Source organism: Pinus tabuliformis, chromosome 3_2, assembly GCF_031772625.1.
Source record: "Pinus tabuliformis cultivar Carrire ecotype Pingquan chromosome 3_2, CPIR1, whole genome shotgun sequence".
NCBI lineage: Eukaryota > Viridiplantae > Streptophyta > Pinopsida > Pinales > Pinaceae > Pinus > Pinus tabuliformis.
The window spans coordinates 287,194,304-287,213,453 of record NC_142302.1 but is presented as its reverse complement, the minus strand read 5'-3'; the positions used below and the strand labels follow the sequence as shown (position 1 = coordinate 287,213,453).

General features: G+C 30.1%; 1 protein-coding gene across 1 annotated transcript in view; it reads left to right on the top strand.

Annotated features, from left to right (window-relative positions):
* The window catches only part of LOC149180740 (immune-associated nucleotide-binding protein 9-like), a 183,985-nt gene extending 170,318 nt beyond the window's left edge, over positions 1-13,667 (top strand). Inside the window, exons 2-6 of the mRNA XM_089413979.1 lie at positions 6,601-6,853; positions 9,789-9,802; positions 11,406-11,578; positions 11,657-11,776; positions 13,590-13,667. Coding sequence (XP_089270105.1) covers positions 6,601-6,853; positions 9,789-9,802; positions 11,406-11,578; positions 11,657-11,776; positions 13,590-13,667 — 638 coding nt within the window. The remainder of the gene's footprint in view (positions 1-6,600; positions 6,854-9,788; positions 9,803-11,405; positions 11,579-11,656; positions 11,777-13,589) is intronic.
* Positions 13,668-19,150: the final 5,483 nt, after the last annotated feature.

The following is a 19,150-nucleotide window of genomic DNA, read 5'->3' as shown; positions in this document are numbered from 1 at the left end:
TTATTCGCACAGTATATACATGGCCCTAAGCAAGACCAATAAGTCAAGGCGATTTGGAGAAATTACACAGGGCTAGTAAAGGTCTAATGGAGCTGCTCTAGTTGTTACAACACTTAAGAGATTATATGGGAGATAGAGGAGGCTATGTGATATACATAACCACAGTTGTTTCGATACTTTTCATATATGTATATTATATATAGTGACCCTAATAAAATACGTGGGGTGAGGGAACTGGAAAATTAAAAGGGATGGGAATGTAATACTCCTAATTTTGTAATGAAAATTGTACATAGAAAATAAATAGGTTGGTAAGTTTCATGATATGACCAAGGAAGAAAGTATTTAATATAAATATTTTACATAATGATAATAACAAAATATGTCATTGCCCTCATGGCATAACGATGAAAAAAAGGTATCATGGGCATCTGATTGAGTAAGAGGGGAACAAAAGCGAGTTGAAGGGGCTCACATGTATCAAAGAGAAATTCATGAGATAAAATATTAGTTAGTTTCATAACCTAAATTTTTTATCTTCAAAAATAGTCAACCCTAGATTACATGGGAGAAATTAAGAGAATGCCATGTGCCAAATCAAATCCATGCACACAAAAGTGCAAATTTTGTGAGTTAAGTAGAGGCTTATTGATTTATTCCAACCTATTCATTTTACTAGTTCATATGGTTGTCTAGGGGGAATGGAGAACCGTATGGAGACTAAGTTACATGTCGAATGTAATGAAAAATTACTATAGGAGCATCTGTACTATCCTTGGGTATAATTTTTTCTAGACAACTTAAACTAGAGACCTATTAGAGAGAGGTAACTTAGGGGATCATACTTACAAAGATAGGGGATACTCTCTTCGATGATGTGGGTTGAGTAGAAAAAAATGAAGGTTATTGGGATGGTTATATGAGTGATATAATTATGTATGGTATTGTATGAGGCTTAGTGATAGAATGATATTGTTAGTCATGCTAATGTTATAGTTGTAACTTAGGGATGTCATGTTGTTCAGAGTCCTAAAATATTAGTTCCTAAGGCTAGGAGGAGTGTTCTTAGCAAAAAATTATTTGGTGGATTTCATTAAGAAAAGTGTTCTATTATGATTTCTTTTTTAATTTGAATATTAATTTGTATTTTTTTTATGGTAATTGATGTTAACAATTGAATAGTCATGTTGTATTATATGTTTTTTGCTAATCAAGCATTATTTGCATATAAGTTAATGTAGAAGGCGAGGTATATCATGTGCATATATAACTAATAATTAATTAAACTGTATTAGTTATTTTTTATGAGTTATATAATCTAGTATAAGAAAAAAATAGAAATTTAGCATGTGAAAATAATAAAAGGGTGTTAGTGTGTTTGAAAATGGATCTTGGTACACTACATAGGACTTTACCACCAAAGAAGGAAGTAGAGCATGAGATATAGTTTTTTCCTAAATCCACATTTTCAAATATTTTGTTGTACAACAAGTCCATCCTAGAAGTAGATGGAGTGATGAAATAGTCTTAGCAGTTAATAGAGTAGAGAAAAATTCAATCAAGAACCTCACCTTGAAGGTCACCAATCATCATAATACCTAACAATGAGCAATTTTTATCAACCATAAATGTCTTAACAATATAATCCTCAAACATCACTACCTATTTCCCAAAATTAGTAAATTTTTAGATTAATTACAACATTCTAATCACTTCACGAGGTTAGATCTCAAATTAGGATACCAATAGATACATGTTAAAGAATAAGAAACTTGGAGTATTACTTTGAGGACAAGGAATGACCTATATGAATGCATGCAAAGTATGGATTGCAATCTTTTCTAGACTCATTTGTGACATTGTAATTAGATGATATATTCAATATTAACTATACATGATAATAAAATATATCAAATCTCATGAAGATGTTAGAGACATTGGAAAACCATTACTTGGTTGTTAACCTTACGAAATTAGAATTTTGTCAACAATCCTTAGTGTATTTTGGTTATGTCATTGGTATAGCGAAATTAAGGAAATATTTCAATACACATGAAAAATAATATAATGATATAATCTAGATCACCCTATATGAAATTCTTTCTCCACACCATGCTTTTCCTTATGTTCTTGATTTCCTATGATGTCCACTTCCCTTTTGGGAAGCCTCCCCAATAGAAGATATTCCATAGAGATAATTTTTTTATTTTTTTAATATTTTAATTTATCTTATTTTCTATATATTCCTTATTTTTATTCATTTTATTTTCAATTTCTTGTGTTTTCATTAATCATATTTTCCATTTCTCTTTTAAATTTTTCTCGAGACTCTAATAAAACCAGGGTTTTCAACATACTACCATGAGTTTCATTAACTCTCTTCTCTAATTGATAACCTAAATTTTAAGTATTCATTTCTTTCATGAGTGAAGGATGATCTTTCAATATATTTAATTGGTGAAGTAGCTCTTTTTGGCCGCATGATGGAAATTAATAATATAACTCCTCTTTACAAAAAAATAGTCACTAAAAAAAGGTATCTTCTAATCAACACTTAGGTCATTACTAAGTTGTGCACCTTAATTAGGAGAATATAATAATTGGCTAAGTTTTAATGCTATATCTTTGAGATTTGAGCCCTCCTAGAACTCAAAATTTGTTACCTAATACTTTTATATGTATTCTCTTTAATTCAATAAGTTTGAACTAAATTTGACATGTCAAGTTAAAGTTACAGTAACTTTGGCAATATTTGGTTATTTTTTGCCTCTTCCTATGATGAAACTTGTATATTGTGTGACATTTATAATCCTTCAGATATAATTCTAAAATTTCTACTTGGTGTACTTTTGTATGTCTTTGAAGATCCATAAATATTCTACAATCTGAAAGGTACTAGACATGAACATATAGCCAAAATTACAAGCTAAGAAATTTCTTTGAGGACCATTCAGGAACTTGGACTTCAGTAGAGGGTATATATAAAATTATAGTGAACTAAGGTCTATTTGAGACAAATTTAAGGAGCATTAAAAAACACTAAATTCCTTGCAAAATATCCATGAAAATATAGTAAACCAAGGTCTCAAATTTGAAGTAGATATTTCCCGAGATTCCTTCTCAATATTTTCCAAGAGTCATTGTTTGAAACCTCCAAAAAAGATCGTGATAGAAAAAATTCTAGGATGACTTGTTTTAAGTAGAAAGATCCTAGAATCATGAGCTTTGGACCAATTGCTATTATCCTTGTGGCTTAAAATTAATAAGAAACCAATAATCACAATCATATTTGAGGGGGAAACTTCATTTTACAATGAATATAATGTACACGACAATATTTGATGTTTCTCATACTAGATCTCCTTAGTGTATATATATATATATATATATATATATATATATATATATATATATATATATATATATATATATATATATAGGAGGGAATGGTTAAAGAAATAATAAAATCAGATGATGAGGGCTTCTATCCTAGATAATAGTATAACAATATAAATGCAATCACTCAATATTTAGGGATTAATAAGGGGGTTTGTAGTTAAAATTAGGCTTATATAGTACTTAACATTGTCACAATTGAAATGTAGTCTCTTTTCTCCTCTTTCACCCATTTTCTAAGGATTCAACCTTGTTAGTTTAGGAGAGGGAGCATGATCTTCTCTACAACTATTGGGGATTCATTTTCTACTTACCATATGTTTACTTTCAAATTTGCTTGCTAAATTGAAAACATGCTCTAGATATTTATGTTCAAAGATATGCACCTCATCTTGAATTCTTTTCTTTAATATTCTAAAAAATAGGTCTAAAACAAAATCCTTTGAAATGTCCTCTACCTTTAGAATCAACTTTTGGAATTTCTTAATGTCCTCTATAACTGAAAGGCTTTTCCAAATATTGAACAATTGACTAAAGAAAACATTACTCTCAATATCCCCGTAATGTGTTATCAATTCCTGAGTAAAAATACACCAAGATATAGCAAAATAAATTTTTCTTTAATAAAACCATTAATACCATACATTTTGGTCTTGTTTAAAAATATGGATGCAATATTTACCTTTTGATAGCATGCCATTTGGTGTTGACCAAAGTAATGCTCCATGTAAAATGTCCATGTTATAATATCATTACCATGAAACTTCCTCATGTAGATCTTAACAATATATTAGTTTCTTTCTACTAACTTGAAAACCTTGGATGTGGATCTTATATTGAAAATTTCTTATTATGGTCCTATGATTAAATATTTATACTCTCCAATTGTGATAAGATATTTACCATAGGTGATTTTGTTTTAGCACAATGAGTCTTCTTATTTTAATGATTTCCTTGAATCTCAAGATAATATTTTCCCCAAAAGAATATTTTCCATGGTATTCATAGGCTTTTATATTTCTTCCTTCATTTCATCCACTATTTCTCTATTACTCTTTTCTTTAGACTCTAATAAATCCATTGTTTTGAACATACTATCATCCATTTCATTAACTTTCTTGTCTAATTTTGAAAACCTAAATTCTAAGTCTTCACTTTCTTCATGATTACAAGATGATGGTTCATTGGGTTTAATTCATGTGATGGATTTCTTTGTAATCATATTGGAAAATAATAACAGTAATCCTCTTTATCACAAATTACAATCACAAAAATAAAATATTGGATCTTCTACTCAAGAGTTAAGTCACTTGTAGCTTACCTACCTTTAAAACACTAATTTGGAGAATATCTAACTTAATGAGCCTTTTCTTTTTATATGTATGAGGCTCGATCCTTTTGAGTATGAAACTTTTTTCTTTAACACTCTCACATTTCCTCTCTATGATTCCATAGGTGTGACAGTCATTTGATTTTCCAAGAAAATGTTATGGTGACTTTCCTAAGAGTTGTTGATTATTGGCCTCTTCCCACCATGAATATTGTGTTGTGCCCCATGTGTGAGATTCTTCAAACATAATTCCAAAAATTATACTTCATATACTCCTATATGTCTCCTAAGATCCATGAATATTTCACAACTTAAAAAGTCATAGAAAAATGTTACAAAAAAATACCAAGGTGGCCTATTTCATGTAGACTTCAAGATCCTTCATAAACCTTAAATTGCATGAAGTATAAATCTAAAAGTATAGCAAATAGAACTATGAAATATAAACTAGATAGCCCCTATATTCATTCTCAATATAATCCAAGTTGTACCATTTGAAACTTCCCATGAAAGAACTCATAGTGAAAATGACAGGCCAATTGTTTTGAAACTGATTTCAAGGGCATTCACGAGCCCTAGTTTCCTTAGAGAATATCTCTAGTATAGCAAACCTTGATTTTAAATTTGAATTAGATGTTATCTATACTTTCCCCTCAATACAAATCAAGTTTAACCGTCTCACACCTTCCAAAAAATAGTTATATTGAAAATTCCAAACTAACCTGTCTGAAACACATTTCAAGAGCATTCAAGAACTCTAACTTCCTTAGAGAAGATCTCCAAAAGTATAGCTAGCCAAGGTATAAAATTTGAACCAGATGTTCATTGCAATTTCTCCTCAACTTGTTCCATGTTTCACTATTTAAAACCTCCTAAGAACAAAGTTATAGAAAAAATTATGAACTTACTTGTTTGAGAATGAACGTAGGAACATTTAAGAACTCTTAGTGAATATCTCAAAAACTATAACAAAGCAAGATTTGCAATTTGAACTAGACCTTCCCCAATATTTCCCCTCAATATTTTCAAGTTTCACCATCTAAGATTGCGTGAAAAAATGTTATAATGAAAATGCTAAGATGACATCATTCAAGCAACAAAACCTTAGGATCATGATCTTTGATACCAGATATTATGAATCTTGCACTTTAAAAATGATAAGAAATCAATCATTATAGTCTTTTTTGAGGAAAAAATCTTATTTTCTCATAAATACAATGTATAAGATAAAATTTGATGATTCTAACACTAAATCTCCTTAATATATATAAGAGAAATAAACAATACAATTATAATAAAATAAAACTATGAAAAATTCTAACTTACATAATAATATAATATAATATAAAGATCAAAATATAATTACTCAACATCGGATCCTTAATAATAATTTTAAGATTAACCTAAAATTTATATAAAACATAACATAACATTATACTATTAATCATTAATGTGAGATTTTAAAATAATAAACAACATAATCCAATATTTCCAAGATATTGTAACGAGGGAAAACCATTATTCATCATTCATTATTACACATTGTAAACAAACTCAATATAATTATATATATTATTAACGTCTGGTCTTTAAGAGTCAGTTTGCCCCGTGTACTCTATCACTTCTTATACAATGATAACCGTATTGGAATGGCTTTTTAGCTTGTTCTTAATGTGCCGTTTCTTGCATTTAGGTGTAGTATTATCGTTCCTTTTATGGCTGTTTTGTTTAGCATAGTTTTCCTTTTAACATTAGTAAGTCATTTTCCATGGTTTGATTCGGTAGACTGCAGTTTTGATCATGAATGTACTGTCTTACTAAATAAAACATTGTAAAATTGATAGGAAACTAAGTTATTAAGCTTTCCATTACAGGCCTTTTTGACCCCAACGTCACACTACAGTTTCTCGGCCAAGAAATTGTCAAATGTATTGACCTCGCAAAGGAGGGACTCCATGGAGTTCTTTTGGTACTTTCCATTAAAAATCGATTTTCTACAGAAGAAGCGAGCACTTTAGAGACCTTGCAAACTTTGTTTGGTGAGAAAATTATCAATTACATGGTGGTTGTCTTTACTGGTGGTGATGCGTTGGATGAAAATGAACAGACTTTGGAAGACTACTTCAGGTTACTTTTTTCACTTTTCTTACCAAAAAGATTCTTCTCTAACATTTTCATGAAAAAGGAGTTATCTCCTAAAATAATTTCTATAAATGATGTTCACAAATAAATGACATACTAATTAACTCTTTCTCTAACATTTTCATGAAAAAGGAGTTGAATCCTAAAATAATTTCTATAAATGATGTTCACAAATAAATGACATACTCATTAACTCTTTAACAAGCATTGTATTTTAAGAAAATCGGCGGTCCTTTGACTTGCGTACAAAGATGGAAAGTAAATTTTATTAACATAATACGCATCTGATACATGATTAATGTACAGGGAAGCTTTTTGCTTCTTCCTTTGTTCTTCTGGAAGCGTAGTAACACATTTTTACTCGTCTTTTGATCCTGTATGTTTTTGCCGTTAACAGTGTCCTTTTCCTCAGGCTCAGATTGCGGGCCTAAGGTTAATGTGCCAATATCTACGGTATAAATTCGTATCTCTGGTTGCACTAGTTTTGGTTGCACTAATGTTATAAAAATGAGAATGTTTGTATTAATGAAAATAAAATCTAATGGTCAGGTGGAGAGTGTGAACAAGGAGAGTCTTGGCTGTCCAAAACCCTCATGAACATTACACATTAAATAGAATACATGGTTTTAGGGAAGTTAGAAGAGCATCATAAGAAATAGAAACTAATTACTACCAAATCTACCTATTCTATGATATTTTCCATTAACTTAAACACTCCGAGAATGGGTTCACATATATGGCTAACATCTCCGTAACATTTGAAACTTAACTTTTCCAAGAGTATTATTGAAAATGTATGCAACATTATCACATGTATTACAATATTCGACATGAATTTCTTTAGATTGCACTTTCTCCCTAGCAAAATTAACCTCAGTATCAATATGTTTAGTGTTTTTATGAAACACGAGATTGTTGGCCACGTTGATTGAACTTTGATTGCCGCATCTCATTGTTGTTGCCAGTCTATATTCTTCGCCAACATAGTCGAGAAGTGTTCGCAACCAAAGTGCCTGACACGTTGCTCCACATATGGCTTGATAGTATGATTCTATTGAGTACAAGGAGATTGTGTTCTGCCTTTTGCTGCTCCATGTGATCACCCCGGATCCAAGACTGAATGCATAAACTGTTAGATGTGCGATCATCTACATTTCCTACCCGATCTAAATTTACAAATCATGCGAGTCTAGCATTAGAAGAGTGATTGTAAATAATTCCATAATCTACACTACCTTGTAAATACCTCGAAACATTAAATACCTCAAAACATTCTTAGTTGCAGTCTAATGGCTTTCAAGTGGGTTAGACATAAATTGGCTTAACACACTAACTGCATAAGCCAAATCACGTCTAGTGGTGGTTAGGTAGATCACACTCCCAACCACCTATCTGTAAAGTGTGCATCCACAGTTTTTGAGCCATCTCACAGTGCAATTTGATGTTCTGGTGCAATGGTACCAGTGCCGGCTTACACTGATCCATTCTAAACTTTTGTAACATGCTTTTAACGTACTTTGCTTGAGACAGAAATGTTTGACCTAAATCTCTCCAGATCTTGAGACCTAAGAGATGCTTCATCTCAAAAATATGTGATATCTTGTGGTTGATTTCATCAATTAGATATATATCATCACTTATAATTATCAAATCATCTATATATAATGAAATGAGCACTACGCACCCTTTTTAATCTTTCATGGTAAAAATAGCAATGTTTGTACTAATGAAAATAAAACCCCCTCTTTAGCGCTACAAAAGAGAGAGTCTCGCTCTGCGGAACACTCTATATTCTTAATCAACATTACACATTAAAAAGAATACATGGTTTTAGGGAAGTTAGAATAGCATCCTAAGGAATAGAAACTAATTCCTATACTCACGCTACGAACCAACTCTACCTATTCTAGGATATTCTCCATTATCTTCAACAAATGTTGACTAAATATATTTCCTCTCACACAAAACTTTATATTTAGTAGTTTCATTAAGCTACCCATGGTCCTCTATGTCTTTAGCAACTTTATTCTTAGGAGTTTCCTTAAGCTACCCATGGTCCTCTATGTCTTTAGCCTCTTGATCAAGCTCCTTAGAATTCAATGGTTTCTTACAACAATTTCCTCGGCTTTATAGGCTTTTCTGTTTCTTTGGTTTTCGAATGATGTAAATCAATTTTTTTTTGGTATTTTTTTTTTTAGTTTTTTTTGTTCGTTTTATTTTTTTGTGATTTGTTTTTAGAGATTAGTTTTAATGTCGAGATGAAAAGTAATATAGTCAATGTTGTATAAAAGAATGAGCTACCTGAAAGCATCATTGTTTGTGGTATGAAACTTGGAAGTTCCAAGCATGATGGTTTGTGGTACCAAACTTGGAAGTTTCATTGCAATAGTGTAATTTCTCAATTTGCTTCCACACACTCGAAATTTATTTCTACACTCAAATTATCTAAAATTAGATCATGAGATTTGAACTTCGTGGATACTAATGCTTCTAAAAACTAGGTGTTTTACATCACATAAGTAGAGACTTTTATTACGTATAAAAAACTATTGTATCATATTTTCTCCTCATTTGGTAAGCTTTTCCTTGGTTGTGAATTTAAATAGAGAAATTTGATTGATGCATTTTTTGACATTATTGTTGGAATGTTCCTTGTCTAGTTTTGTATTCTTTTATGTTTTAATATTGATTCACATGTTTTATGGATATTAAAGCATCTACTTTATTCTTATCATTTTAATTGATTTTTCAAATTATTAATGTATATACACTTTTGTAAATGCATTTTCACTTTCTATCTATTAGTGTATTAATTTCGTTGAGGTTACTTAATTCTTTTTTAGATTGAGAAAATCTGAGTAAATGTTTTCACTACAAAATTTTGATGCCTTTCGAGACATCATAGATTTGCAATTGAGAGACTTTCTCCCTTGGTGCACTATATATCTAAAGTTAGATAGATGGACACTTGTTCTTTGTGTTTGCCACATGTCAACCTCATTTTAAGAGGAAAAGCAACTACACATCTCCATCATAGTAGAATGTAAAGAGTACTTATATTTTCATGTCCATATTTATAGAAAGAGATAGTAATACTAAGTTACCTTGCATTGTCTCACTCATATATATATATATATATATATATATATATATATATATATATATTCAAATGAAAATTATGTATATGATATTAGAATTTTATGTATGGAACACATTGAAATATAATAAAATTGATATAAAATTGTTTTATATAAAATGAGTATAAAGTATCTTGTTTATTACTTATAATAACATAATTTTTTGTCATTAAAATTTTTAAATACTAAATATCATACATAATTTTTAGTTTTATTTTCAATAAAAAAAAATAACAAACTATTGAACAATACATTGACTTTTTTACTTAGATTAGTTATAACTAGAGTCCATTATTGTTATTCTTTCATTATAAAATAAGTCAGATCACATTATACATTTTTTCTTCAAAATAGTATGATATATAATTTTTAGCTTTATTTTCAATAAAAAAAGAATAACAAACTATTGAACAATACATTGACTTTTTTACTTAGATTAGTTATAACTAGAGTCCATTATTGTTATTCTTTCATTATAAAATAAGTCAGATCACATTATACATTTTTTCTTCAAAATAGTATCCCATATATATCTTTTTAATATAATTATGAAAACAGGTTCAACTTCACAATGTCTGTGACACTTCTCCAAAATACTTTATTATTGATTGTAATTCTAATAAATTTTAATTTTGTTTCTAGCGTCTTACGTTTTCTGCTGTGCGCATTGAATTTCTAAAGGAAAAATATAATTATGAAAACAGGTTCAACTTCACAATGTCTCTGACACTTCTCCAAAATACTTTATTATTGATTGTTATTCTAATAAATTTTAATTTTGTTTCTAGAATCTTACTTTCTCTGCTGTGCGCATTGAATTTCTGAAGGAAAAGAAGATGTTTAGTTTCAAAACATGGAAACCCCAAGTATTAAATTAGGTCACTACAATATGTTTAGCTATGTTCTTTAATGTCACTGTAATATGTTTAAAAACCATTCAGATTCAAAACTTTTCATAACATTAGAAAATAACTCGTTTCTTATGAATTATAAATGTGTCTTTGATTCTTAACATACAGATTGATAACTTTCATGTCCAAGCTGCCATTTTCACTATTTATTTTCTTTTATAACTGCCATTTTCAGTATTAATTTTATTTTATTGTAAATGTTCCTGATAACATCTCATGCCTGGTAAAAGTAACTTTGATATGCCATTTTACCTGTTAATTTTACTCCATGCAACTGTCCGTGATCTTGTGATATATAGGCGAAAGAAAGAATACTACTATTCTGCACTTTATAAATTATAAATTATTCTTCGCGTATATGAATGGAAATTGGACTGAGCAAGCAAAATGTTCTCAAAAAATCGAAATCTAGTTCTTCTTTAATATCTTTAATATTTTTCGAACGTATATATTTAAATAGCATGGCATGTTAAAACTTTATATGTAAACATTTGCAGAGGCTTTTGCTCAAGTGCAATGGTAGAAAGGTTCTTTTCGATAATAGAACCAAATCAGAAATAGTGAAGAAAAAACAAATAACTGAATTGCTCAAGCAGATAGACATTGTAAGTTTTCAAAATGAAGGACATCCTTATACTAACGAGATGTTCCGTGAGGCTCAGGTATGTTTCAGAATGCAATTACAATGGTAGTGAATATATCTAAAGTTCTCTTTGCTCATTTTTTTTTCGTTTCTGCAGGAATGGTCAAACAGGCGTAAGAATATCGAATCGGGTGGATATTCGAAGAAAGAAGTAGAAATTTTACTCGAAACTATGGAAAAACAACACGCTGAACAGCTTAAAAAATCAGCAGAAGCGGTAATCATTTATTCGGGGCCTCCAGTCGTGTGGATTCGTTTTATCATTTATAGGAAGCTAGTCTATGAATTCGATGTTGTAATGCCATGCAGTGTGCGATATATAGATTGCAGTAGATTCCTATAAAATGTTGGCGTGTGCGCTATATAGATTGCTCTAAAATATTGGTGTCATTAATATTGCTATATTGGTGTACTGCAATGAGGAAATAATTTTGGGTTGGACATGAAATTCTGGTTAGAATTAGGTGAAAATTTTGAAATTTTTTGAAAGTGGAAATGGATTCAACCTTATCAAAAAATTTTGGACACTTAAAATATTGAAACTTACAACTATAATCTAGATATCCAAAAATTTCTGCAAGATTTTCACAAAATTTTACTATAATTTTCAGTGCAAATATTTCTTATGCTATTTGTGAAATAGTACAGGGTTTTCCACCCTTGACTACCTTGCATAGAGAGCCTCAGACAGAGTTGGATATTAGTGTGTGGCATTCAACTTCTCCAAACACTCAAGACAATCAATATTAGTGAAGCTATAACTCCATTAATGCAATGGGGCAGTATATGCCAACCTTAGATTTTGTGTTTGGTTAAATCCAATCAATGGCATACACTGACCAGTGACACTAACCCCAAGCTCAAGACAATCAATATTAGTGGAATTATAGCTCCATCAATGCAATGGGGCAGTCTATGCCAACCTTAAATTTTATATTGGGTTAAATCCAATGAGTGGCATATACTGACCCAGGGCAAGATTTCCCACCCTTGACTGAGTGCATAGGGGGCCTAGTTAGATATTAGTGTGGGGTGTTCACCTTATCTTCAAGACTCAAGAAAATCAATATTAATAGAGTTATAACTGCATTAATGCAATAGGGCAGTATATGCCAACTTTAAATTTTATATTTAGTTAAATCCATTGAGCAGCATATACTACATAGTGCATTAATTAAATTATAACACCAAACATATTAATAACCAACCCACAATATACTACTAACACAAAAAAAAAAAAAAAAACTTAAAAAATACTCCAAAAACAAAACAAATAAAAATCAAAATACCTCTTCTGAATCTTCCCATACTTAAAAGAAATCAAAATAACTCTTCTGAATCTTCCCATACTTAACTTGGCTATGTTGCATCGCTCTGTATATATTTTATTAATATAATATTACATGTGTTGAGAATGTTGAATAGTTTTTTTTTTTTTAATATATCAATTTAATTTATAATTGAATTAAATTAATGTTGGACTATCACTGGTAAGTTTAATGATGGTGGTCAATAACATGTTTTTTTTGTATTTTTTTCGAGAAAATTACAATCTCAATTCTAAAGAATAAAATATGTACACCTTAATAAAGTATTACTGTCAAATATTTCACTATTTAAACTATACTTTAACCCCTTTACTGTTCCATCAACGAACAGTTCTAACCTGATTGTGATTGAAAGTTGTTGAGGCAATTATGTTAGTCCCGAAAACCTTAATCTGACCAACTTTTTATGGGAGTCCCTTCTCCCACATCCAACTAAACCAACATCTCCAGGATCTTTTAATTGTTTATAAATAACAGTTATCGTAAAAATGTAGAATATTTATAAAACATGTGGGAAAAATCAGAATGTACGAAAAATCAGCTAGCCTAACCCTAAAATGTCCTGGATTATCGAGTTGCGTTAACAATGGACTTCTATTATTCTATATTTAGATGAGAATACGGTTACTAGCCGTTATATACATTTGAAAATTTGGAATTGCGTTTCTGGCCATATTTTCACGGCATACCGTGTTTGATCAGGTTGAGGAGACATTGCGTAAATCTACAAAAATGTTTGAAGAGCAGTTGGCAGTGGAACAGTCTGCCCGAAATGTTTGAAGAGCAGTTGGCAGTGGAACAGTCTGCCCGAAAGAAGGCTGAGGAAGGTTCACGTGTAGCAATCTCTGAGCTTGAAGGGAAATTGCAATCCCGTCCTCCTCGTCGCCGTCCAGGCGTCAGCATTTCTGTTACTCTTCCTGATTGCGTGATTATGTAACTCTGAATAATTTTGTTTCTAAAACTTAGAACAACATACATTATCTTAAGATTCTGATGTCATATGGATACCTATTTTTAATACGTATCATTATTATAAAAATGCAATAGGTTTAATATTATCATTCTGACAGTGAATTTTTCCGTCTAAGTAGATTAGAATCTCATAACGGATCGGACCTTGAACCTTGCAACAGCGAGTATACTACAATTTTATTTATATAATACTTTGATGGAGTACATTAAATTTGATAGCATAGAAGGAACAGTCCGGGAGTTATGTTTTTTTTGGGACAGTTGGTTTTATTAAATTTGTTTCAAATCATTGTCCGTAAGAAAAATGGGTTAGAAAGGGTCGTGCATGATTCAAGATTTGTTAGAAAGAACGGTACATGATTTCATAATTATTTGATTTTAGGGGGTTATGAAAGTATTGCGAAGATATATAGATCATCTATTCTTCAAAGCATTATAATTATTGTTTTGATTTGAAATTATATTTATTTATTTATTTTTTAGAGTTATTAGATTGATTTGATTTTTTTATAAATTAGTTTTTGATGTAAAATTTCTTTAGCATATTTACATTTTAATTACATTTTAAAAAATGGACTAAATACTTTTCTCGTTGTAAATTTATAAATTTCAATTCTGGTAAATTTTAATTTTGATAATAAATAATAGGTCATTTATAAAACATTAATTAATTTTACCATTTCCAATTTATAAATATTTATAAAATATTTTTTTCCTAGAGATAAAAGCTTGTAAAATATTTTGAAGATTGAAGTGCTTTGATCTTTATATTTATAATTATATCTTGGTATTTTTTTGTGTAATTAAAATCTATTAAGAAAACTCAAAATTAAACTTATATAATATATATTTAAATATTACTTTTGGGAGGGGCTTCTTTTTTGTTGTTGTTATTATACACCTAGAAGTACTTTACAGTGGAGTGATGTAAATGTTTTCTTATAAACATTTAAAAATTGATAAAAAGTTAAATAAAAAACTAAAATGTTAAAAGTAATATAAAACTCACTAAGGTCAATTAATAAGAAAAAGTTGAAAGTAACACAAATAATAAAATTCAATTTGTTATATTCTAATTTTATTTTTATTAATAAAATTATGAACTTTTTTTTAAATAAAAAAAAAATTATAATATACATATCACATAGTGGTGCAAAGAGTATACATGACCATAATTAATTAGTTTAGTTAATGATAATGAATAAACAAGTGATAGCTAATAAATAAAGGGATTAACCCACATTATGAAAGGGACCAGAAGTGTTTTGGAGGTTAGAACATTATATATAATTAAAGTTTTGTATTAACAAGTACATGGCATGTGGAGTGTTCTCTTTAAGTACTGAATGTATGGTGTTACCCTACCTCAAGAGTTTTATATAAATAAAAAAGTATTTCTATTATTATTTTTAGATTAGGTCTCATATTTATTTATTAGACATTAACATACTTACATGTCTACCAAAAAATTATAGTGAGAGAGGAAGGTACAATTCAAAAATCAAACATCTAGGTATAGCAATGGACAGTTTAATAGAAAATGTGAGAATAATTTATAAGATTGAAAGCATTAAAATTAGGATTAATCTTATGGAATATCATCATATTTTCATGATGTTTTCTCTTAACAAAGTATATCAAGATGAAATGATTTTTCTTTTTGAAGTATTATATGCTGACTAAACTGCCAAAAGGCAAATGTATGTGTGCAATGAGTAGAAAGAAAAAAAAAAATGCCAAACAACTTACACTTTTCAAGGAAATGGAGTAGGATTCTCACAAAGATTTGTTATAAGTGAATAATGAATTCATTCAATATGGTCACGGAACACCTAATTAAAAACCTTTTGGTGGTTGGTATGATGACACATAAAAAAATCTCAAAAAAAACTACTAATATCTCGTTTAAATGAAGGGATATCTCAAAAGGAACTGTGAATATATAGTTTAAATGAAGTGATAAAATGGTTAAATGAACCCAATAATCTTCAAAGGAAGAAAAAGAATGATTCTTATAAAAACGCAAGGAAAATTGATCAACACATTAATAGGTGACTCAAAGAAAATCTTAAACTAGTTACGTTGAAAATGGTCTCAATTACGAGAGTTATATGAGGAAAAATTGATAGCTTGCATTACTGAACATTATCGGAAAGAATTCCAACATGAAACTCTCAACAAAATAATCTAAGTTTATTTCATATAAATATTAGGCACTTGCAATCTTTCCAATGAAAAAGAGAATGATTCTTAGGGTTTTAGCAATTGAAATGGCCATTCTTGCATGTGTTTGCCAAACATATATTAAGTCAATCCGTTTTGGGTATATTTATTTCAAAGCGATATCTTTTATACACAATGGAAGTGAAATAAATGTTGTTGAATTTTTTATTCACGATGGAAGTGATATCTTAATATCATCTTTGCCAGGTTATTGGAAAAGTTTTAGAGAGAAAAATAAGTAAATTAGTGTTATGAGAAAATAATTTTAGGACTCCTTCATCCCATATCCAATATAAGAGATTAACCATCAGCCACTTTGTTATTCTAAAAGATATTATTAAGGAAGTGTAAGAAAAAGTGTTAGTAGTTATTAACTTTTTGAAAGATTTAAAAATTAGAAATTCTTGTTTATTAGAAACCCACTTCTATGAAAAATTCATGTGACCCAAAACTACAGTAAGAATTTTGCAACTCCTAGGGTTACCAACTTTAATTATCAATATGGAATTCTACAAACATCAAAGAATGCTACATGGACATGAAGCAATATTATGCTCAATTTATTCTAAAGCAATGAATTGAAATGAGATGTACAAAGTCAACTTTGCAAATTCCAAAAGGGAAAATACCTAGATTAACTTTACAAGAAAATAGGTGATTGAAGCATAACTTATTATACTACATGGAAGAAACTCTAATATATTTGCATCAAAGGAAATAATAGAAATGATGTCCTAATCTATTTTGCAGAAGGTAAATAACATGAAAGTAACCCTAAGCTAGTTGCAGGAAAAAAAATGCCATGAAAGTAAGTATGATCTCTCTTGCAAAGAAAAAAATCTATACTATTGCAATACAAATAAATTATAATCTATTTGTAAAAAAAAGTTAATTCTCAAATGTTATCAAGGTAAACTATATTCATTTTGCTTAACTCATAACCAAAACAGTATACCCTAGTTGCAAAACTAAAACTACAACGATTAAAGGAAGGTGTCTCGTTGGTCTATGATCTTCTCAACTTCATTTTCAAGGCTTAGAGGATGTCATGGAATGATGTGAATCAAAATACAAGCTTTAGAGGCAATTATGGGTGTGTTCTAAAGAACTATGTGTACTACTACACATTGTTATAGGATTGCTACGTGATTGAACTCGAAAGAAATCTAATGGTTTTAAGAGTTGTTTGAAGGTGGGAGAAGGTAGTAGGAAGATATGGAAGGTTGCACGAGACCTTACCAAGCCAAGATCTACTTAGTAAGCTAATTTGTACAAAGGGAAAGAAAAACTAATAGTCTCCTATAGCTTGGTGAGGTGATTTCCAACACTCAAAAAGTTTGGAGAAATGAATAGAAATGGAAGGAGGATTTTTGAGGGAGGTGGTCCTCGTGCATGGAAAATTATGTAGTTCTACTTTAGGAACGAATAGATTTCATTTGCACATAAAATAAATGTTCAGTTAATGAAAACAATGTGATTAAATGATTTCCGAAATATTTACTGCAAGGGAAAACATATCACTGAAAGGATGAGTTGAATTTGAAATAGAATATACTTATTACATAAAATAAATTTATTTTTTTCTTGTCCACACATGGTAAATAACCAAGCCTCTCAAGGGATCTCACTTATCAACCTATAGAGCAAAAAAATTTCTTATAAATTAGATTTGCAGAAAGAAACCATAGGAAAGCTAGTTGCATTCAAAGGTATACATAAAAAGAAATTACAGAAGAAGGGGCTTGAGCACTGAGGTTAGGCCCTAACCCAAGGAGACTCACCTCCCTTGAAGTGAACTTAGACTATAATCATAATGATGCTTTTCATTAATCTAAAAATTGTTCAAACATGTAACATGACAATGGGAATACAAGAAAAAGTGTCCTAAAATAATCACTATCTTTCCTCTAGAATTTGAATCCTACTAAGCTTTTGGGCTCTCTTATTTATACAAAAGTGATTGAGGGGTAGCCTCCTTGAAGGGAGGTTTGGCTCCCTCCAAAGCACCTATAAAAGTGAATATGGTCTCTTGGTATACTCATAGTCACATAGGGATATTACCTACTCGTGATTGGTTAACTCAAGGAAAAAGCCTCTTGAATATTCTCCTACTATTCTCCAACATTTTTTTCATAATAAATCCTCTTTGTCTAGCACATTTAATGCATTATGCTACAAGATATAGAAAATATTCCCTAAACTTCCTAAGAACACATTATAGCTAGAAAAATATATCATTGAATGCAAAAATAGAGGTTAAAATGTACCAAATGATGGTTATATGGCCCTCAAATTGTACCTATTTGAGATGCCCATCATATCCCCTATTAAAAGTGCTTTTCATCCTTTGAGAAAATTAGTCACCTAATTGTACCTCAATCATGGACCTCGTTTCATGTCATTGTAAGCTATCTTAGAAGGAATGCCTTCTTTAGGATGGAAACTTGCATTCTTTTCAATCTCATCCCATTATGGACAGTTTCTCCTTTTTTTCTTGTAGTTGGGCCTTCAACATTCTATTTTATGTTTGCAGTTGGTCCCTTATATTGGCTTCCCCGAATCTGCGATCAACCATTTGTTCCCCTATTTTTTCCATTTTCTCCTCAATTATACTCACATATTTAACTCCTTTTGATTTTGTAATTTTCGTCCACATGTGGGTCCTACCCCTCACCTTCTCTAGTTTAAATAAAAGTGCGACTGCAAAATGGGTAAGGAGTATCTTTCCTACCTCGGTCCATTTATGGTCGGATCTAAAGTTTGGTTGGGGAAATGGCTCGAGAAAATCTATATTTTTATCTGGTAACCCTTTTTTGTTCTTCCCTATAATGACACAATACCTTCTTGTAGCTCTTTTTGTTCTTCTTGCAAGAGTTTTCTTTCTTGTTGTAGCACTACTATTGGAGTTTTTTATTCTCGAAGGTGTATGAAAAGAAATCAATTTAGACTAGTGATGACAAACAACCCTAACAAAAAAAATGGTTGTTAAATAGTGTAGATCTAGAGCAAATGGTAGAAACAAAACCTGCCAAAGCCTTGATCTATGCAACATAAATAGTTAAACAACA